At 35.7% G+C, this 16,323-nt stretch overlaps 1 protein-coding gene across 8 annotated transcripts in view; it reads left to right on the plus strand.

Annotated features, from left to right (window-relative positions):
- Positions 1 to 16,323, plus strand: part of LOC123525111 (uncharacterized) — a 29,742-nt gene that overhangs the window by 460 nt on the left and 12,959 nt on the right. For 2 of the 8 annotated variants that reach the window (XM_045303861.2, XM_053538165.1), the window contains exons 2-4: positions 10,657 to 10,840; positions 11,996 to 12,028; positions 12,352 to 12,396. In XM_045303861.2, coding sequence (XP_045159796.2) covers positions 10,700 to 10,840; positions 11,996 to 12,028; positions 12,352 to 12,396 — 219 coding nt within the window. In that variant the 5' untranslated portion in view covers positions 10,657 to 10,699. Of the gene's footprint in view, positions 1 to 7,746; positions 7,874 to 10,656; positions 10,841 to 11,622; positions 11,748 to 11,995; positions 12,029 to 12,351; positions 12,397 to 15,566; positions 15,588 to 16,323 lie in introns of those variants that run through there. The other 6 variants (XM_053538164.1, XM_053538166.1, XM_053538167.1 and 3 more) reach the window with 6 other exon arrangements.

Here is a 16,323-nt window from a genome sequence, read left to right on the forward strand (position 1 = left end):
TAAGAACGACAAGCTTTGGGAAGTTATACATTACTGAACTAAGAGTGTGAAGGAATTCACGAACCCTCACCAATGAACTCACCGAACAGTTTATATATGAGGACAAGTTCGTTTGTACCAATTTGCCTACTTTTATCATTTCGAAAAATACCGTCCTTGAAGTGACACCATCTGAAGTTCCATACTGCATTTAATTCTGTGTTAAGAATAGAAATCAAAGCCTTGAAATGTCTGATGGTTGCGGGTTTTTGGTAGATTTATTTTCCGTTTAAATGCCAGTCTATCAATATATACATGAATGAGAAACAAATACAAATTTAATGTGCTCATATCTAAGATGAACTCTGCCTGGCCTAGCTTGTGATGTAACCATGGGCTGGAATACCTTATCATTGATAGATCTTATATAATCTAAATGGTCAGTGTGAGTGGATACAGGTTGAATAAGAACTGCTTGTTCATTGATAATTCATCCGCATTGTTCATGAATGGGACTATTTTGTGTAGCACATGAACATCCTTTGGATGTGATTTGGAATAAAATAAAGATGCTATATGACTGTCAGAAATACACTTGTAACTTTGGTAGCGGGATAAACCCGCAACCAAAAAGCACTCTACTACTATTAGTAGTATTTTCCAGTGTTACACATAAACTTATAAATACTAACAGAGCCATAAATGGAGATAGTAAAAAAGAATCTGTTTAATAATGCTTTCTTCTGTGTTAATCAAATAATCAAACCGATGAAAAATGTATGATAGTTATCGAAAATAGGCGGTTCAGCCAGAAATTAGTATATTTAAAAAAAATGCATTTATAATATGACCGAAGACATTATGTGACCCTTTAACTATTTCAATGAAAGTGCGGCAATAGACGTCTCTCTGCTTTATTTATATGCGCATACTTCTTTCATCCCTCGATATGGCAGTAACCATTGTATAAAGAGATATGCATGGGTTTCTCAGGCTTATATACACTTTAGATGTATTAAAACATTCCGACTGCAAAACGGTTCTCCCACTGCATATCTCACTTCAGCCGTTCTGCTTCAAACTTGGAAGTGTGAAGGGTAAGGAAATAGATCTCTATAAATAATAATAAATCCGGAAAATCTGAATGTTTTAATTGTGTCAATATTGGTATACTAAATATACATGTCCAATGGCATTACAGACGACTGTGTGAAGATGATGTGACTGAAACATTGCATTTATTTTTAAAACGTCAATTTCTTGTGTGTATATAAAGTGTTCGAGTTAATCAATGTTACTCTATTAAAAGCATAAATTGACCGGCTTAAAGTGACCAAACTTAATTAATCTATTAAACTTCTTATACCAAAATATCATATATATATAATACCTTGAGATTTTGTAATGTCTGTATGTATAATCAGTCAGAAGGGTTGATCACAGCAGACGATCTTGTTTCTCACGCATACTAGAAAAATTGCAAAAATCTCAACTGATAAATGTTGAGAAATTTATTCGCAATTAATTTTTAATTAAACCACTAGTTTTACGTATAAATGTCTTATATAGCCAACTGGTTTGGTCCCACGATTTCTCAAACATTTCGCATAAATCAAAAGAATATGTATGTCATCGAGTTAAAAATGACGATGCAAAATATTGAGAAGTATTGCTGTAAGAATCAGGATGAATTGAGCCGTGCCATGAGAAAACCAACATAGTGGGTGTGCGACCAGCATGGATCCAGACCAGCCTGCGCATCCGCGCAGTCTGGTCAGGCTCCATGCTGTTCGCTTTTAAAGCCTATTGGAATTGGATACAAGTCTGCCTAAATATCAACACACTCTTCCCAAAGATTCCTTTTACGTCATTATTGGTTTATGTCTCCAAAATATGCAAATATGTATATGGAAGAAAATTCTTAGTTGCGTGCAAAACATAAAAAAATATGGTTATGTTTTAATTTTACTGATTGAAATTACTGATTGAAATTATACGGTCTATATATAATATATAATAACTGGGGACTGAAAAATGCTACTTCTCTATGTGGTAAGTTTATCCCTGAAGTGTTTTGCAAGGTATTGTGCATAACATTTCAGTTCACACGAAGATATACAAATCAACTTGTGACAGCTAGAGATTAATAAGAAAGATTATAGGTATATATTCTATATAGACTACATAGTACATAGCAGACAACTTATAACTTGTCAAGAGATATTGCTGTTTGTGTAGATTTAAATACATATGATGATATGCTCAAAATTAAACATATAAAACTGTAATAAATTACATAAATATATGACCCGTGCCATGGGAAAACCAACATAGTGGCTTTGCGACCAGCATGGATCCAGACCAGCCTGCGCATCCGCGCAGTCTGGTCAGGATCTATGCTGTTCGCTTTCAAAGCCTATTGCTATTAGAGAAACTGTTAGCGAACAGCATGGATCCTGACCAGACTGCGCGGATGCGCAGGCTGGTCTGGATCCATGCTGGTCGCAAAGCCACTATGTTGGTTTTCCCATGGCACGGCTCATATCATTTTTTTCATGTTAGTCGTCTTTTTGCAATAGTGTATTAGCAGCATTCTGTGGCGTAGCTCAGCATCTCAAATATAGGCACCCACTATAGAGAATGCCAATAAAATAGTAGTTAATTTTATTTACTGTATCTAACATAGCAGCGTCACATTATATATCCAGTCAGACACACTTTTTCTGACCAGGGACACAATTTAATAAGATGGCGACTGATTTCGGATCAAACTAATCTTAATCCTATTAAACTCGGAGAACTGTGCTGTTTATTTTCACTTGCAGTCAAAATATTTCGTTAAGAAATATAGTTAGTTTGCTTGTTAATTCAATATTTGGTTAGTGTTCGATAAGTACTTTATACGATATGTCATTTGATTTATAACAGGTTTTTACAAGTAAATGGAAGTTATATTGCCTCTTTTATTCATTAATGAATGTTTATAGAAATTGTGTAACGTGGCGAAGGTTTGACATCCTGGGAGACCAGTCACAGAATCTAAGTTTGTCATTGGGTCATTAAGAACTGTGCTCAAAAACAACCAATCAGCTATTGGCATTTTGAGTCTATAGGTTTTTTTTTCAGATAATCGATGGAAAACGTATACAAAATAAATCAGTTTAAAATCAGCAAATTATAAAAAAAAATCATCACATGCACCCGTGGCCAGGTAGTATACATACTGCGGAAAGAGTTTTAGCTTTTTATACTGGACACTCGATAAAACTTGAATATTTGATTTTTCGCTCGCTAACAAAAATATGAAAGTGTGGCATTCATAAAATTGCTTCATATTTTAACTATTCGCTGATACTAACCTTGTACAATGCATGCTTGAGGTGATGTATGACATTGTTTTTCACTAAATTCTAACTAAAAATCTTACAGACGACAACGATTCTAGCAACACTGTTACTGCTGTCAACACGACATCAATAATAACTTAATAATTTGGCTAAAAATGAATTCATATTTGTTCAAATATGTGTACTGACAACATACCAATAACCAACTTTAAAATCAAACAAAACGATTGATTTTAGTACCTGTTTGAAGTAGTTTTCACTTATAGTTTGACTTTCAAATGTGGGAAAATGAGGTTGTTTACATTTGCCGATAAAGATCAATTTTTTGCAATTTTTATCTTTTTTTTTTTTTTTTTTTTTTTTTTTTTTTTTTTGGCATTGGTCTACAATTTTTTTTTTTAATTTGCCGTATACGAGTATACAGAATCAATTCGTGCATTTTAGAAATAAAATTCTTATGTTATTCTTATTCTCGTGTTTTAACAAGTGTTATGTGTCGGTTTTAGATCATTTATTGACCTTCTAATGAAATTTAAGTTTTGCAGTAACGAAGTGAATGCAATAACGGGAGAGCTGTTGGTAGGCCTAACTATTAAGAACTCCAAATGGTCCTGTTAGCAGATAGGTATTGACATAATATACAAATAAGTGAGACAACCCTCTAAACATCTCTGGTTGCTGATTTGATGTTTAGACTAGTCAAACTATAAGATACTTTAATACTACTAGACCTTTTTAGTTAAAGACTTTCTTTAGTGCGCAAAATTACCGTTGTATGTTCAAACACATGCTTTCTAACATTGATGGATATAAAGTAAGTGATAGGCAATTGTGCACATTTAGCTAAAATGTATTATTGTACAATTTAATTGACCTGTCAAAACATGTTTCCGGCTTTCATGTTAATCTTATATAGGCTCAAACAGAATATAATGAAAGCCGGGTCCATTTTTTGACAGGTCAAATAAATTGAACAATACTTACATGAACTTTTATAGTATGTTAATATGACAACATTATGTTATTACTTTGAAAATAAATTCACTACTCGAAACAGGAAATATTATTCACCCCGCGGCGCCGATATATAAATTTACACTGTCCCATTTTGCAGATACTAAAAAACTAATAAATTTTGATAATGTGGCAGTTGACCCCAACACAATCAAGACTGTTTATTTTCCAATACAGGTAAATCCAACGACTGCTTTACAATAGATCTGTGACGGATTATCTTTGAACACCCCTGGACTTATTGGACTCAACTGCCACATTATCAATAGATAAACATTTTTTTCCAGAATGTTACAGGAAGGCATTAGATGTAAATAAAGACCTTATTTTTAGTATTATCCTTGGTAACTATAAAAGTGTGTTATGATACAGACGGGAACTTTTACGATATAGAGCATTGTAAATAATTAATTAGCAATCAGTCCTTCACCACGCAACCTGAGAAATACGAACAACTACATGTAGTATTAAATAATTGACCACATAGTTCAATATTTGCTAAAATATAAGGTATTTCTTTAATAAACAGTAAACGAACCTTGTATTGCAAAACAATATACCGGGACACACGTACACTAGTAGTGATGAGATAATTTACTACCATTTAAAATGTATCTTTCACGGGTGGTAAACGCGCAACCCAATACCCGCCGGGAATACGCTTAAAATGGGTTGCGCGACTTCCGGTGCTGGTGTTGCGCGTAAAAATAGCGAAATTGAGATATGTGAAGTCATGATTTTTGCTTCGTATGAGGACAAGAATATTTTTTCTCGAAAAAAGGAAATGCTATTCGACACAAATATGTAACATCGTATATATAAAATATCTGGTTTGTAATTTATGATTCGGCTCTATTATCACAAAAAACTCTGGCGACACGAAGTGTGAAAAAAGTATGAAATCAACAAAAATGGAAGTTTCTGACCTCATATACCTAATCTGAGGACATCTGATGCTTTTTATGATAACTCAACTGTTATATAGTAACGAATATCAAAATTATTTGCTTCAAATCCTGCTTACAGGGACATAATTGACAAAAAACCATCGGGAATGGGGTTGCGCATCGGGAATGGAGTTGCTCGTATACATCATAATGTATATAATGTATACGCGCAACTCCATTCCCAGGGCGCAACCCCATTCCCGATTGTTTTTGTTTTTTTTTTTGCCAATCTTTCCCCCTAAAGCAACATTTCGTTCAAGTGTATGTAATATTCATGACTGTTATACACGTGTTTCATCATTAGAAGCGTCACATTTCCGAAAAGAAGGCACAAGAGTTAGAAAATATGCATTTTTATGATTCCAAACTTTTCTGACAGACCGAGCCAGCAGGTTTTCATGATATCAGGGCTGATTCTTAAATTAATAATTTCGCATTTCAAACATATGTCTTTATTCATTTTTTGTGGTCGAATAGCATTTTGCTTTTTTCGAAAACACTCATAAATGTGTCATTATTTACAAAAACAAAAACCCACCTACCTCGATTTTGTATATATTGATGCGCAACACCAGCACCGGAAGTCGCGCAACCCATTTTAAGCGTATTCCCAATGGGAATAGGATTGCGCGTTTACCACCCGTGTCTTTGTTCTTTCCAGAGGTATTCGGCTCATTTGTTTTGTCAATGATTGATACTTTGTATAATAAAAATGTACACGCAGACTATTCAACTATTAATCCAAAAACCTCTTGTTCTAACATAATCCATAGACGGATTCGCAGTCTCATGTTGTGTGGATGTAATAATTGTACCAGTAAATCCTTTGCTTGGCGCTCAGCAAAACTGGCTTCTTTTTGGCCGCGGATACCATCGACCAGGACCAGGAGCGATTAAAAGAAGTTGTAGTTCAAATCGGCCTAAAACAAAGACATTTTTTGTACCCACATAAGGATGAAAATTTCACGTACAGCTGGTCAGTGGTCTCTTTACGTGGTCTGGAGGCTGATCAGCTGTCCGTTGCGTGGTCTTGCAACTGGTCAGCTGTCTGTTACGTGGTCTGGCAGCTGAACAGCGGTCCGTTACGTGGTCTGGTAGCTGATCAGCGGTCCGTTATGTGGTCTGGCAGCTGGTCATCGGTCCGTTACGTGGTCTGACAGCTGAACAGCAGTCCTTTACGTGGTCTGGCAGCTGGTCAGCGGTCCATTACGTGGTCTGGCGCCGGTCAGCGGTCCGTTACGTGGTCTGGCAGCTAGACAGCAGTCCGTTACGTGGTCTGACAGCTGAACAGCGGTCCGTTGCGTGGTCTGGCAGCTGGTCAGCGGTCCGTGACGTGGTCTGGCAGCTGAACAGCGGTCCGTAACGTGGTCTGGCAGCTGGTCAGCGGTCCGTTGCGTGGTCTGGCAGCTGGTCAGCGGTCCGTTGCGTGGTCTGGCAGCTGGTCAGCGGTCCGTTACGTGGTCTGGCAGCTGAACAGCAGTCCGTTACGTGGTCTGGCAGCTGGTCAGCGGTCCGTGACGTGGTCTGGCAGCTGAACAGCGGTCCGTAACGTGGTCTGGCAGCTGGTCAGCGGTCCGTTGCGTGGTCTGGCAGCTGGTCAGCGTTACGTGGCCTGGCAGCTGGTCAGCGGTCCGTTGCGTGGTCTGACAGCTGAACAGCGGTCCGTTGCGTGGCCTGGCAGCTGGTCAGCGGTCCGTTGCGTGGTCTGACAGCTGAACAGTGGTCCGTTGCGTGGCCTGGCAGCTGGTCAGCGGTCCGTTGCGTGGTCTGACAGCTGAACAGCGGTCTGTTACGTTGCCTGGCAGCTGGTCAGCGGTCCGTTGCGTGGTCTGACAGCTGAACAGCGTTCCGTTACGTGGCCTGGCAGCTGGTCAGCGGTCCGTTGCGTGGTCTGACAGCTGAACAGCGGTCCGTTACGTGGTCTGACAGCTGGTCAGCGGTCCGTTACGTGGCCTGGCAGCTGGTCAGCGGTCCGTTACGTGGTCTGGCAGCTGAACAGCGGTCCGTTACGTGGTCTGGCAGCTGGTCAGCGGTTCGTTACGTGACTCAAAAACTCAAACTCACTTTAAAATGTCTAATTATCCAGTGAATGTGATACTGATAAATTAAAATGTGTTAGTGCTACGGTTTAGAAAGTTTCTGTGATTATTTAAATGTACTAAATTGATATCAATTTGGTATTAATTAAAACATTTTCATTGTGCTTCATAGTCGCAAGTCAAACAGACATAGGCTTTGTATTTTTAAAGTCGTGATGCAGAGTTTTGACTTGGGAACTTTTAAAAAGGCGGCATTATGGTATCAAAATACAAATGTACTTACATTTAGCTGAGTGAAAAATCTTATATTAGGCCTGTCGGTTTTGTAGTATACGCAGCGTACATAATCGATGACTAACAATTATATACATTAAAACAGCTGATAAGATTCAGAATTTATTCATGAAATTTTGCCATTTTCGTAGACGTGTTTGTATAAGATACAAGGCATGGCAAGTGTTTTAAAATGCTAACGAAAACTATACAGCTGCTTTAAAATGGAACCATTTTGACTTAATGTTATTTCGAGGATTAAAATATAATCAAGGTAGTATCATGTATTTGTAATCTATTTATGCAAATAAACAGTTAAAAAAAACACAACATTTTGGATAAGTAAAAATTGTGTGATTTAAGAAATGCTATATCCAAAACTGTGACTTGTCTTTAAATATAATTATTGATTGGAGTTCAGATGCGAAGGAATTATATCACGACACGTCACAATGATTTCATTTAAGAAGAACGAATAAAAAATATATATTTTTATAAATTTGATTGCTGTTGGAAATACGGCGTTGGAAATGCACCACGCTGTGGTGCTTGTACTTGTGTTGCTAGAAAATCATGGAAATAAAAGTACACTGTATTCACCGTTGTGTGGAAATTTTACCAGATCTCACTTCAAAATATCCAATAAAACAGACTGGGTCATAATGAACATTTAAAATTTGTCAATAGTTCCATGATATAAGTAGCCTCTGTAGACTTTATGTGACCATTTGATCTCTACTAAACAAATATCAGCATAATATTTAATAAAAGTGCTATACTGTTTGTTAGAAATTTTTCAGTTAGAGAGAAAATGAATGTAAGGATTAATATCGTAGATATTATCTATACCGGATTTTCACTTGGATACACACTGACGTATCGGTGTAGCTATGATATACCGGGTTTTCACTTGGATTCACACTGACGTATCGGTGTAGCTATGATATACCGGGTTTTCACTTGGATACACACTGACGTATCGGTGTAGCTATGATATACCGGGTTTTCACTTGGATACACACTGACGTATCGGTGTAGCTATGATATACCGGGTTTTCACTTGGATACACACTAACGTATCGGTGTAGCTATGATATACCGAGTTTTGACTTGGATTCATACTGACGTATCGGTGTAGCTATGAAATACGGGGTGCTGACTTGGATAAACACTGGCGTATCGGTGTAGCTATAGGGTATATCAGGTTTTGACTTGTATACACTCTGACGTATCGGTGTAGCTATGCCATACCTGGTTTTGACTTGGATACACACTGACATATCGGTGTAGCTTTGACATGCCTGGTTTTGACGTATTGGTGTAGCTATGATATACCGGGATTTGACTTGGATACATACTGACGTTTCGGTGTAGCTATGATACCGGTATACCGGGTGTTGACTTGGATACATACTGACGTTTCGGTGTAGCTATGATATACCGAGTTTTGACTTGGATACACACTGACGTTTCGATGTAGCTATGACATACCGGGTTTTGACATGGATACGTAATGACGTATCGGTGTAGCAATTATATACCGGGTTTTGACATGGATACACACTGACGTATCGGTGTAGCTATGATATACCAAGTTTTGACTTGGATATTCACTGACGTATCGGTGTAGCTATCATATACCGGGTTTTGACGTGGATACATACTGACGTATCGAAATAGGTTTTAAACCTGTGTAATACATATTTATCATTTAAGTATTGAATTATTTTTCATGACCAGTCAAAACAAAACATGCCATCGAAAAAAATCCCCGCTTATAATCGGTCATGTTTTATTATCTCTGGGAATTTATTTTTGGATTCGTACATATCTAATCGATGGCTAGCATACTTTAAAAACAGCTGATACGATTTAGAAATTATTCATGAAATGTGACTATTTCGTATTTTATATACTGGAATTTTATTGTGCAACCTTGACATGCGTTGGTATAAAATACAAGGCTTGGAAATTGTTAAAATGCTAATGCTTACAATATAAGATCCTTCAGTCTGGGAAAAAATGGTTTAACGGAAATATCAAGATAGTAAATTTATGTATTTGTAAATACTTGAACAAATAAACAGTTTAAAGGCCGTGGTTGGTTCATTGAAACAGTATCAGTAAAGTATATCTGACTGAAGGTAAAGGGTAATCTGTGTAACATTTCATGTAAATGCAAATAATGAATAAGAACAAATTTTACTTCTTGACGTAACACTATTACGAATTTTAAAACCGAATTCGTTCTCATTAGGTATGACGAAATGGAAATAGGTGAAAAACTGTGGTGTGATTTTTTGTCAAATCGTCGCTGTCACTTGATCGCTCTCGAATTGAGAACTGACAGGCGTTGCCAAATATTTCTACAGAAACACGTATATGAATGTAGTACGAGACATATATGATGGTTTAATAAGCTCCCTTTCTAAACTGAAATGTTCCTATTGCGAATTTTGTGGTTTTTCATTGTTACTAGGTATGAAAAAGTCTTTTGCAGAAGTGTTCACATGTTGCAAATAACAAATTAAAATTTCAACAAAGTTGAATGATACTATGGTATCATTTGATTTACACAAAAAAGTCATAAAAATACACAAATGTCTAGATTTAAGAAACGAGCGAATTTCGTTATAAGGCAGAAAAATCATGACAAAAACAAAACAAAACAAACAAAAAAATAGCGTGTATATCATGTCATATATTGGCAACAAATTAAACTTGACTTCAATATTCGATCATATTTCGGTGAAAAGTCAATATTTATATCGAAGTTATCCTTATAAATGATATTTGGTTATATAAAGCACTAACTTTAACCCTGATCGCACTGGATACGACTGGTTCTGCCTTTGCGACCAGTGTAGATAATGATCTGTGCAGTCTGATCATGATCTGCATTGTTCGCCATTCAATCAGTATCTTATTGGCACCCCTTTTAACAGTAAATGGTACTGTCCAAATTGAAAGACGGATAAGTTCATTATAGAAATTTAGCAGGGTAAGGGTAAACGGGAAGAGGTCTATAACATAATATAAAGATGAGTCTTATTTCAGGACTTTCGAACATGAATACGTGACATACAGACACTAAACAAACATGGGAGCTGGCGCGTCAAATGGCGGCGGAGCTGTTGTGCAGCAACCAACCCGTCCCAGAACGGCACCAGGGGTCACTAAAACAGCGATGAATGGAACGGCTGGCTCGTCAGGCGAATCAAGACCGCCCCCAAAATCTGCGGTAGGTGTGTTTGCATGTCTGTTTGAAGGGATGAGACATTGTTATTAAGAACACATGTTATTTCGAACAAGATTCAGAACAGTGCACAGGGATGTAAAAGTTGGTTTTAAATTCGCACTAAATTGGTATATCACCCTTTTTTATTTGAAAGAAATGCCTCGAAAACGGGAATTCTTCTTTTGGCATTGTGGTCTTATACTGACTCATATAACAGTTTATGTGTATATAATTTTTACAATCAAGGCGACTTAATCATGTATGCGTAATTATGATTGCGGTGAAATATATGAATGGGACCAGCTGACATGTTTAAAACAAAAAACATATAACAAATCTAAGATTAAAAGTGTTTTATTCCATTCAAATGTATTGAACTCGAGCAAAAGAAAGAGAAATTCTATAATGTTTAGTTTAACGTTGTCTGAGCGAGTATCATTATATAGATCGATTCCTTTTTTACTTTCTACGGGGGCTTTAAGGGTAAACCGATAAGAGTTTTGGTTGAATAAAATTATGTTTAAAAACAATAGAAGAGAGATCGATTAGTCAATACTATGTAGAAAAATAACATTCTAAATTTAAGATTATGGAAGGGTGTTTTGATATAATTTTAAACCTAAACTTTCAGATTGATATAATATAGAGTTAACAAATTAAAATATTTTCAAAATTTAAAAATTGTCTTAAAATTGCAACATTCCTTTTCATGTAACAGCTAATATTTTCGTGTTATATTTTAACATTAAAACGATTTCACATTCATACAGTACATCTGCCTGGCCTCAGCATTTACTTTTGTTCAAACATGAAATTTAGTTGACTTTGATATTGTTGCAAATTAGTACTAATTGTTCATACATGAGCACTATTACGAACGGCAAATTCCTGGATTAATATGAGTGCCAGGGTAAGATTTATTCTTTAAAAAAATGCTTTTGGACGAAAATCTAGAAAATAATGCTTGTTTATTTATTTATGTTATAGCTGAATTCCCGCATGTGTATGTTGAAGGGCAGTACTCGGTATCATGTGTGATTGTTTGAATACAAACAATGACACTAAATGGTCGTCTTTTTTTTGTAAATTTATAAAGATAGTGATACCCTGTGTAATTATGTTCATTCTGCTAGTCACTCTTGAACCATTTACATACAGGTGAACGGCTTACGTAAGGAAAAAACAACAGTGGTATGTAAGAAAATTAACTTAGTGTTGTAGACTGACTTTAGTATATTAGGGCACTGCGTGTGGTATTAATTACATATATAGTACTGTATTGAATTAACAAGTGCATGCAGTTAACTGTAAGGTAAATGATTCGCATTAAATGTTTGTATCAGTTTACATTGATAGAAAAACAACAACATGAAATTAGTCAAACTTTAAAGCAGTTTCTTACTTGAGAATTTTTAAATTAGCTAGATAAACTTTAAATGATAAAGTATTCTATAATGTTTATAAAAATGCATGAAACTGAAAATGATCATACGTCGTTACATTAATGAAATCAGGAAAAGGGAAGTAATGAACAGGAGGAAAAACCTTCGTCGTCGTCGGTACGTTAATTATATACTCTTCACACACAGTGCATTGTCGGGCTCAGTAAGCTGTTATTTAAAAAAAAAAATGAGTATTTCAGCATAATCAGTGTGTCGAAGGACTCGTACTGCAATACGTTTAGATAAAAAAAAGAAATAAAAAACAAAAAAGACGTTCACTACAGTCAACTGAATATGCATTGTTTCTCTATAACTTGATCCCAATGTTGCACTGTGAAATCTGACTGTCGTGAAGAGTATTTATAGCTTTAATGTATAATTCAGTATTCCTTTAACTGCTTTTATTGTAAATTTTTGTTCTGTCGTCTGAACAAGATATTTTCCTGTCACATTGTTCCTGTCTATGTACATGTATGCTTCTGGTACCAGGTTGAATAATCTCCGTTTTCCCTTTTTGTGTCTGACTATTATGTAAGCGTATATACCATGCAATATATCTCATTAAAAATTAGTGTCTGACCAACACTACAGAGCGGGATAAATGATGTAAAGTGTTAGTTTCTGGACCCTTTTCTGTATGTCATACAAATATGTTCTAGCTAAATGAGAATTGACTTGCTTAGAATATGTACTGAATTTGATCGATGTTTCTTGCATACCAGAGACAGGATCTTCACGTGCTTTTGTCGGTGCTTATACCCTGGGTGTAAGATGACTCACTAGCGTATGAATTTATGAATGAATGCATAAATTCATACGCTAATATAACAAAATAGTGCTTAAAAGAAAAGCATTCGTTTTATTTCATTTCTTTTGTTCGAAAAATTACGGTATGCAAGTCTGTCACAGGTAGAAGGTGCTGATTGAAATATCTGGCTCTCGGCTAATTGTTTTGCGGTAACGAGGTTCTGCCGAGTTACCGCAAAACTGTCACCCTCAAGCCAGATCTTTCCATCCGTACCTCCACCCGGTGAAAGATTCTTATAATATATATGTACATGTATGTATATATGCAGTCAAACCTGTCTGTAAAGACCATTCAAAGCGGCCATTGTTGACAGGCGGTCTCTCTAAATGATTATAGTGAAACGGGAAGAGAAAACAGTAGCCATTAAAGGCAGGTTTATAGCAGTGGCCGTTATCCGAAGGTGGTCTTTAACACAGGTTTGACAGTGTAATTTAATCAAAAGGAAATAAACGATGTTGTGAATTTCTACGGTGCTAGTCTCTATGGTTACCAAAGCGAAAAACGTAATGTAAGATTTTTTAAACTGGTACACGTTACAGGATGGGTCTTAGACATATACTGACAGGTGGTGTTAACATGTACTATTTCGGGTTCTGTAGTACCGTTCTGTTGGTTTTTTATTTCTTACTGTCTTTTAGACTAAAACAACACATATATCCAATCTAGGTATAGTATGTTAATATACATAGTATACAGCACAGGATTGTCAGTTCAACTTATTCTGAGAGGTACATACATTAAAATCATGCATGAATATATTGTACATAAATTGTTCAAATATTTCATACCCTATATTCATAAAAGATTCGACCGAAGTCTAATGTTTTACCAGGTTTTAATCATGTGTCATCAGTATACAAAGATAACCTGATTAATATATGAATGTGCATTTTGTCATTCAAAAGACTACACTTTAGACATTTAAAGGGACTAACCCACACATATTTAGGCGAAAAATATTTTTTCTCAAAAATCCACAAAAAGTGAATACTCTGAAAGTGATCAGAAAGATGCCTGTATGAGGTTCTTACTGAGGTACAGCTTGGTAGCTGCACTCAAAACTTTAAACCCACACATTTTAGGCAAACTAATCTCTCAAAAATCCATAAAAAGTGGGTTCTCTGAAAGTGACTAGTGGTACAAACTTATTGACATAAGAGTTTTGCAAGATATTCTTATAAATAACCAAAACTATTGTGCAGAAGGTAATAAACCGTTGCAAAGCTTTTGAAATGATGCAGAAAATTTACATTATTCTTGCATTACTATATATATATATAATATCTAAGTTTTATTCTCACCAATTTTTTCAGTGTCATATATACATTCTATGCCAAACTAGGTGGAAATGAATATGTTGAAAAATTCACCCAAACTGTGGGCGAGTAGCTTTAATTCATGCTGGTTCTATAAACCTTTGAACAAAACCATGAACATTTTAGTTTACATATGCTAAAATCGTGTCCCAACTTTTCACTTAATTTACAGTATAGGTGTATATTTTCTTTCTTGAATGGATTGCATGGTGTTTTTTAGTTAATGTATTCACCTAATAACAGTGTTGGTATTTTGCCAATATCTTTGAAATTAGTTTTTATGAAGGGTATGTCGGTAATATCATATCAAAATTTGAATAAAACTGAAGCATTCAATCATGATGTTATAACTGAGTCCATTTTACGGCCACCGTTTTGGAAAGGGACACAAACGATGCACATAGTCTAGAATAATATTTATATTACTATGATAGTGGGTGTTTAGGATAAATTTTTGACCGCTGTCCGTAGAGGGACAAAAGAAACAACACAAAAAACAATGGCAAAATAACGTGGCCGTGATGCGAAAACTAAGAAGATCACTATATCTGGCTGACATTTGTCAACATCTGCACAATGTCAGGTTTCCTTATATATGATGCACCGGTTTAATAAATACACAGCTTTCACGATGAATCGTATCATTTGGTTTTATTAAAGTTTTGAAAACTTCTAGATGGTTTATTCTTCTCTGATATGTGGGAAATCTAATGGAAACTTAAACCCTGTTCATTTTAAAGTAGTAAGCAACATTCTCATATTTTAGGCTTGTTTGCTTCCTAACTGCGCCATCAAAGTTTAATGCGGTCTATAACATGGGGTGCTAAGAATTTTGCCGGCAAAAAAAACTAAGCAGTTATTATTGGACCAGCAATTGTACATTTCATAGTCTAGAATTTATTCATTCATTCATCCATCCATCCATCCATCCATCAATCCATCCACTCATTCATTCATTCATTCATTCATTCATGTATTTATTTATCTATTTATTTATTTATTTATTTATTTATTTTTTTTCAGTAGTGTAGGCCTATAGTTTTCACTAGTAAAGACATAATTAACTTTAGTAAAAGAATAAATACTTGACCTACGTTTTATTACAGCCGTAGTAATTTCAACTTGTATTTTCATTTCAAAAAATGTTGCTTTATACATGAAAGGTTGATGAGTGGTACCCAAAGGTAATGTATCAAATGCACAAACATGCACTTAATTAAGGTGGTTACGGTGATCTGAATATAGTCAATGCATATAGACAGACTAACTAACAGGATGTCTTTTATAAGAGTCGTTTCTGAATTGTGTTCACGACAGATGGTGGATGTATCTCCGAGCCATGGTGAAAATACATGTCTACAAAAACTTAATTACATGACCACTTCAAAATGTTTTAAAATAAATACGTACCCAAATATTATTGCTTTCCTGGGAAAACTCACCCTGTAGACATTTTCCCTGCACCGTAAAAATGCACGTCATGAAAAATAGGATGTTATATTTGGTGGAGCGGGCAATACAGTCATAACAGGGCTTATTTAGCGTAAGCATGCACTATGCGTTGAATATGGTTTAATTATCTTAGTTTGGGAATATACAGACACACTTGCGATTGAAGAGAGCACTTTGTGACTACCAGACATAATGGATATACCGGTATTTGATTTATTCTGATCACCCCGATATCACGGAGTGCAGTTGTCTGCGCCCGGGCACGACCGTTCGTGTCCAAAAAGTGTGCCGTGTTTGTATGAGATTAAGATATCGGTTTTATATTTATTTTGATAAGTCTTTATACTGTAATACAACAAAATAATTTGTATTGACTATAATGATAATACATAGAGAAAATAAGACACGAATCTTGTTTATCCGTAATGCCTTACTATAATGTCTGTTCCGCTTAAACGTCATATACTT

The sequence above is a fragment of the Mercenaria mercenaria genome, chromosome 3, assembly GCF_021730395.1.
Source record: "Mercenaria mercenaria strain notata chromosome 3, MADL_Memer_1, whole genome shotgun sequence".
Taxonomy (NCBI): Eukaryota; Metazoa; Mollusca; class Bivalvia; order Venerida; family Veneridae; genus Mercenaria; species Mercenaria mercenaria.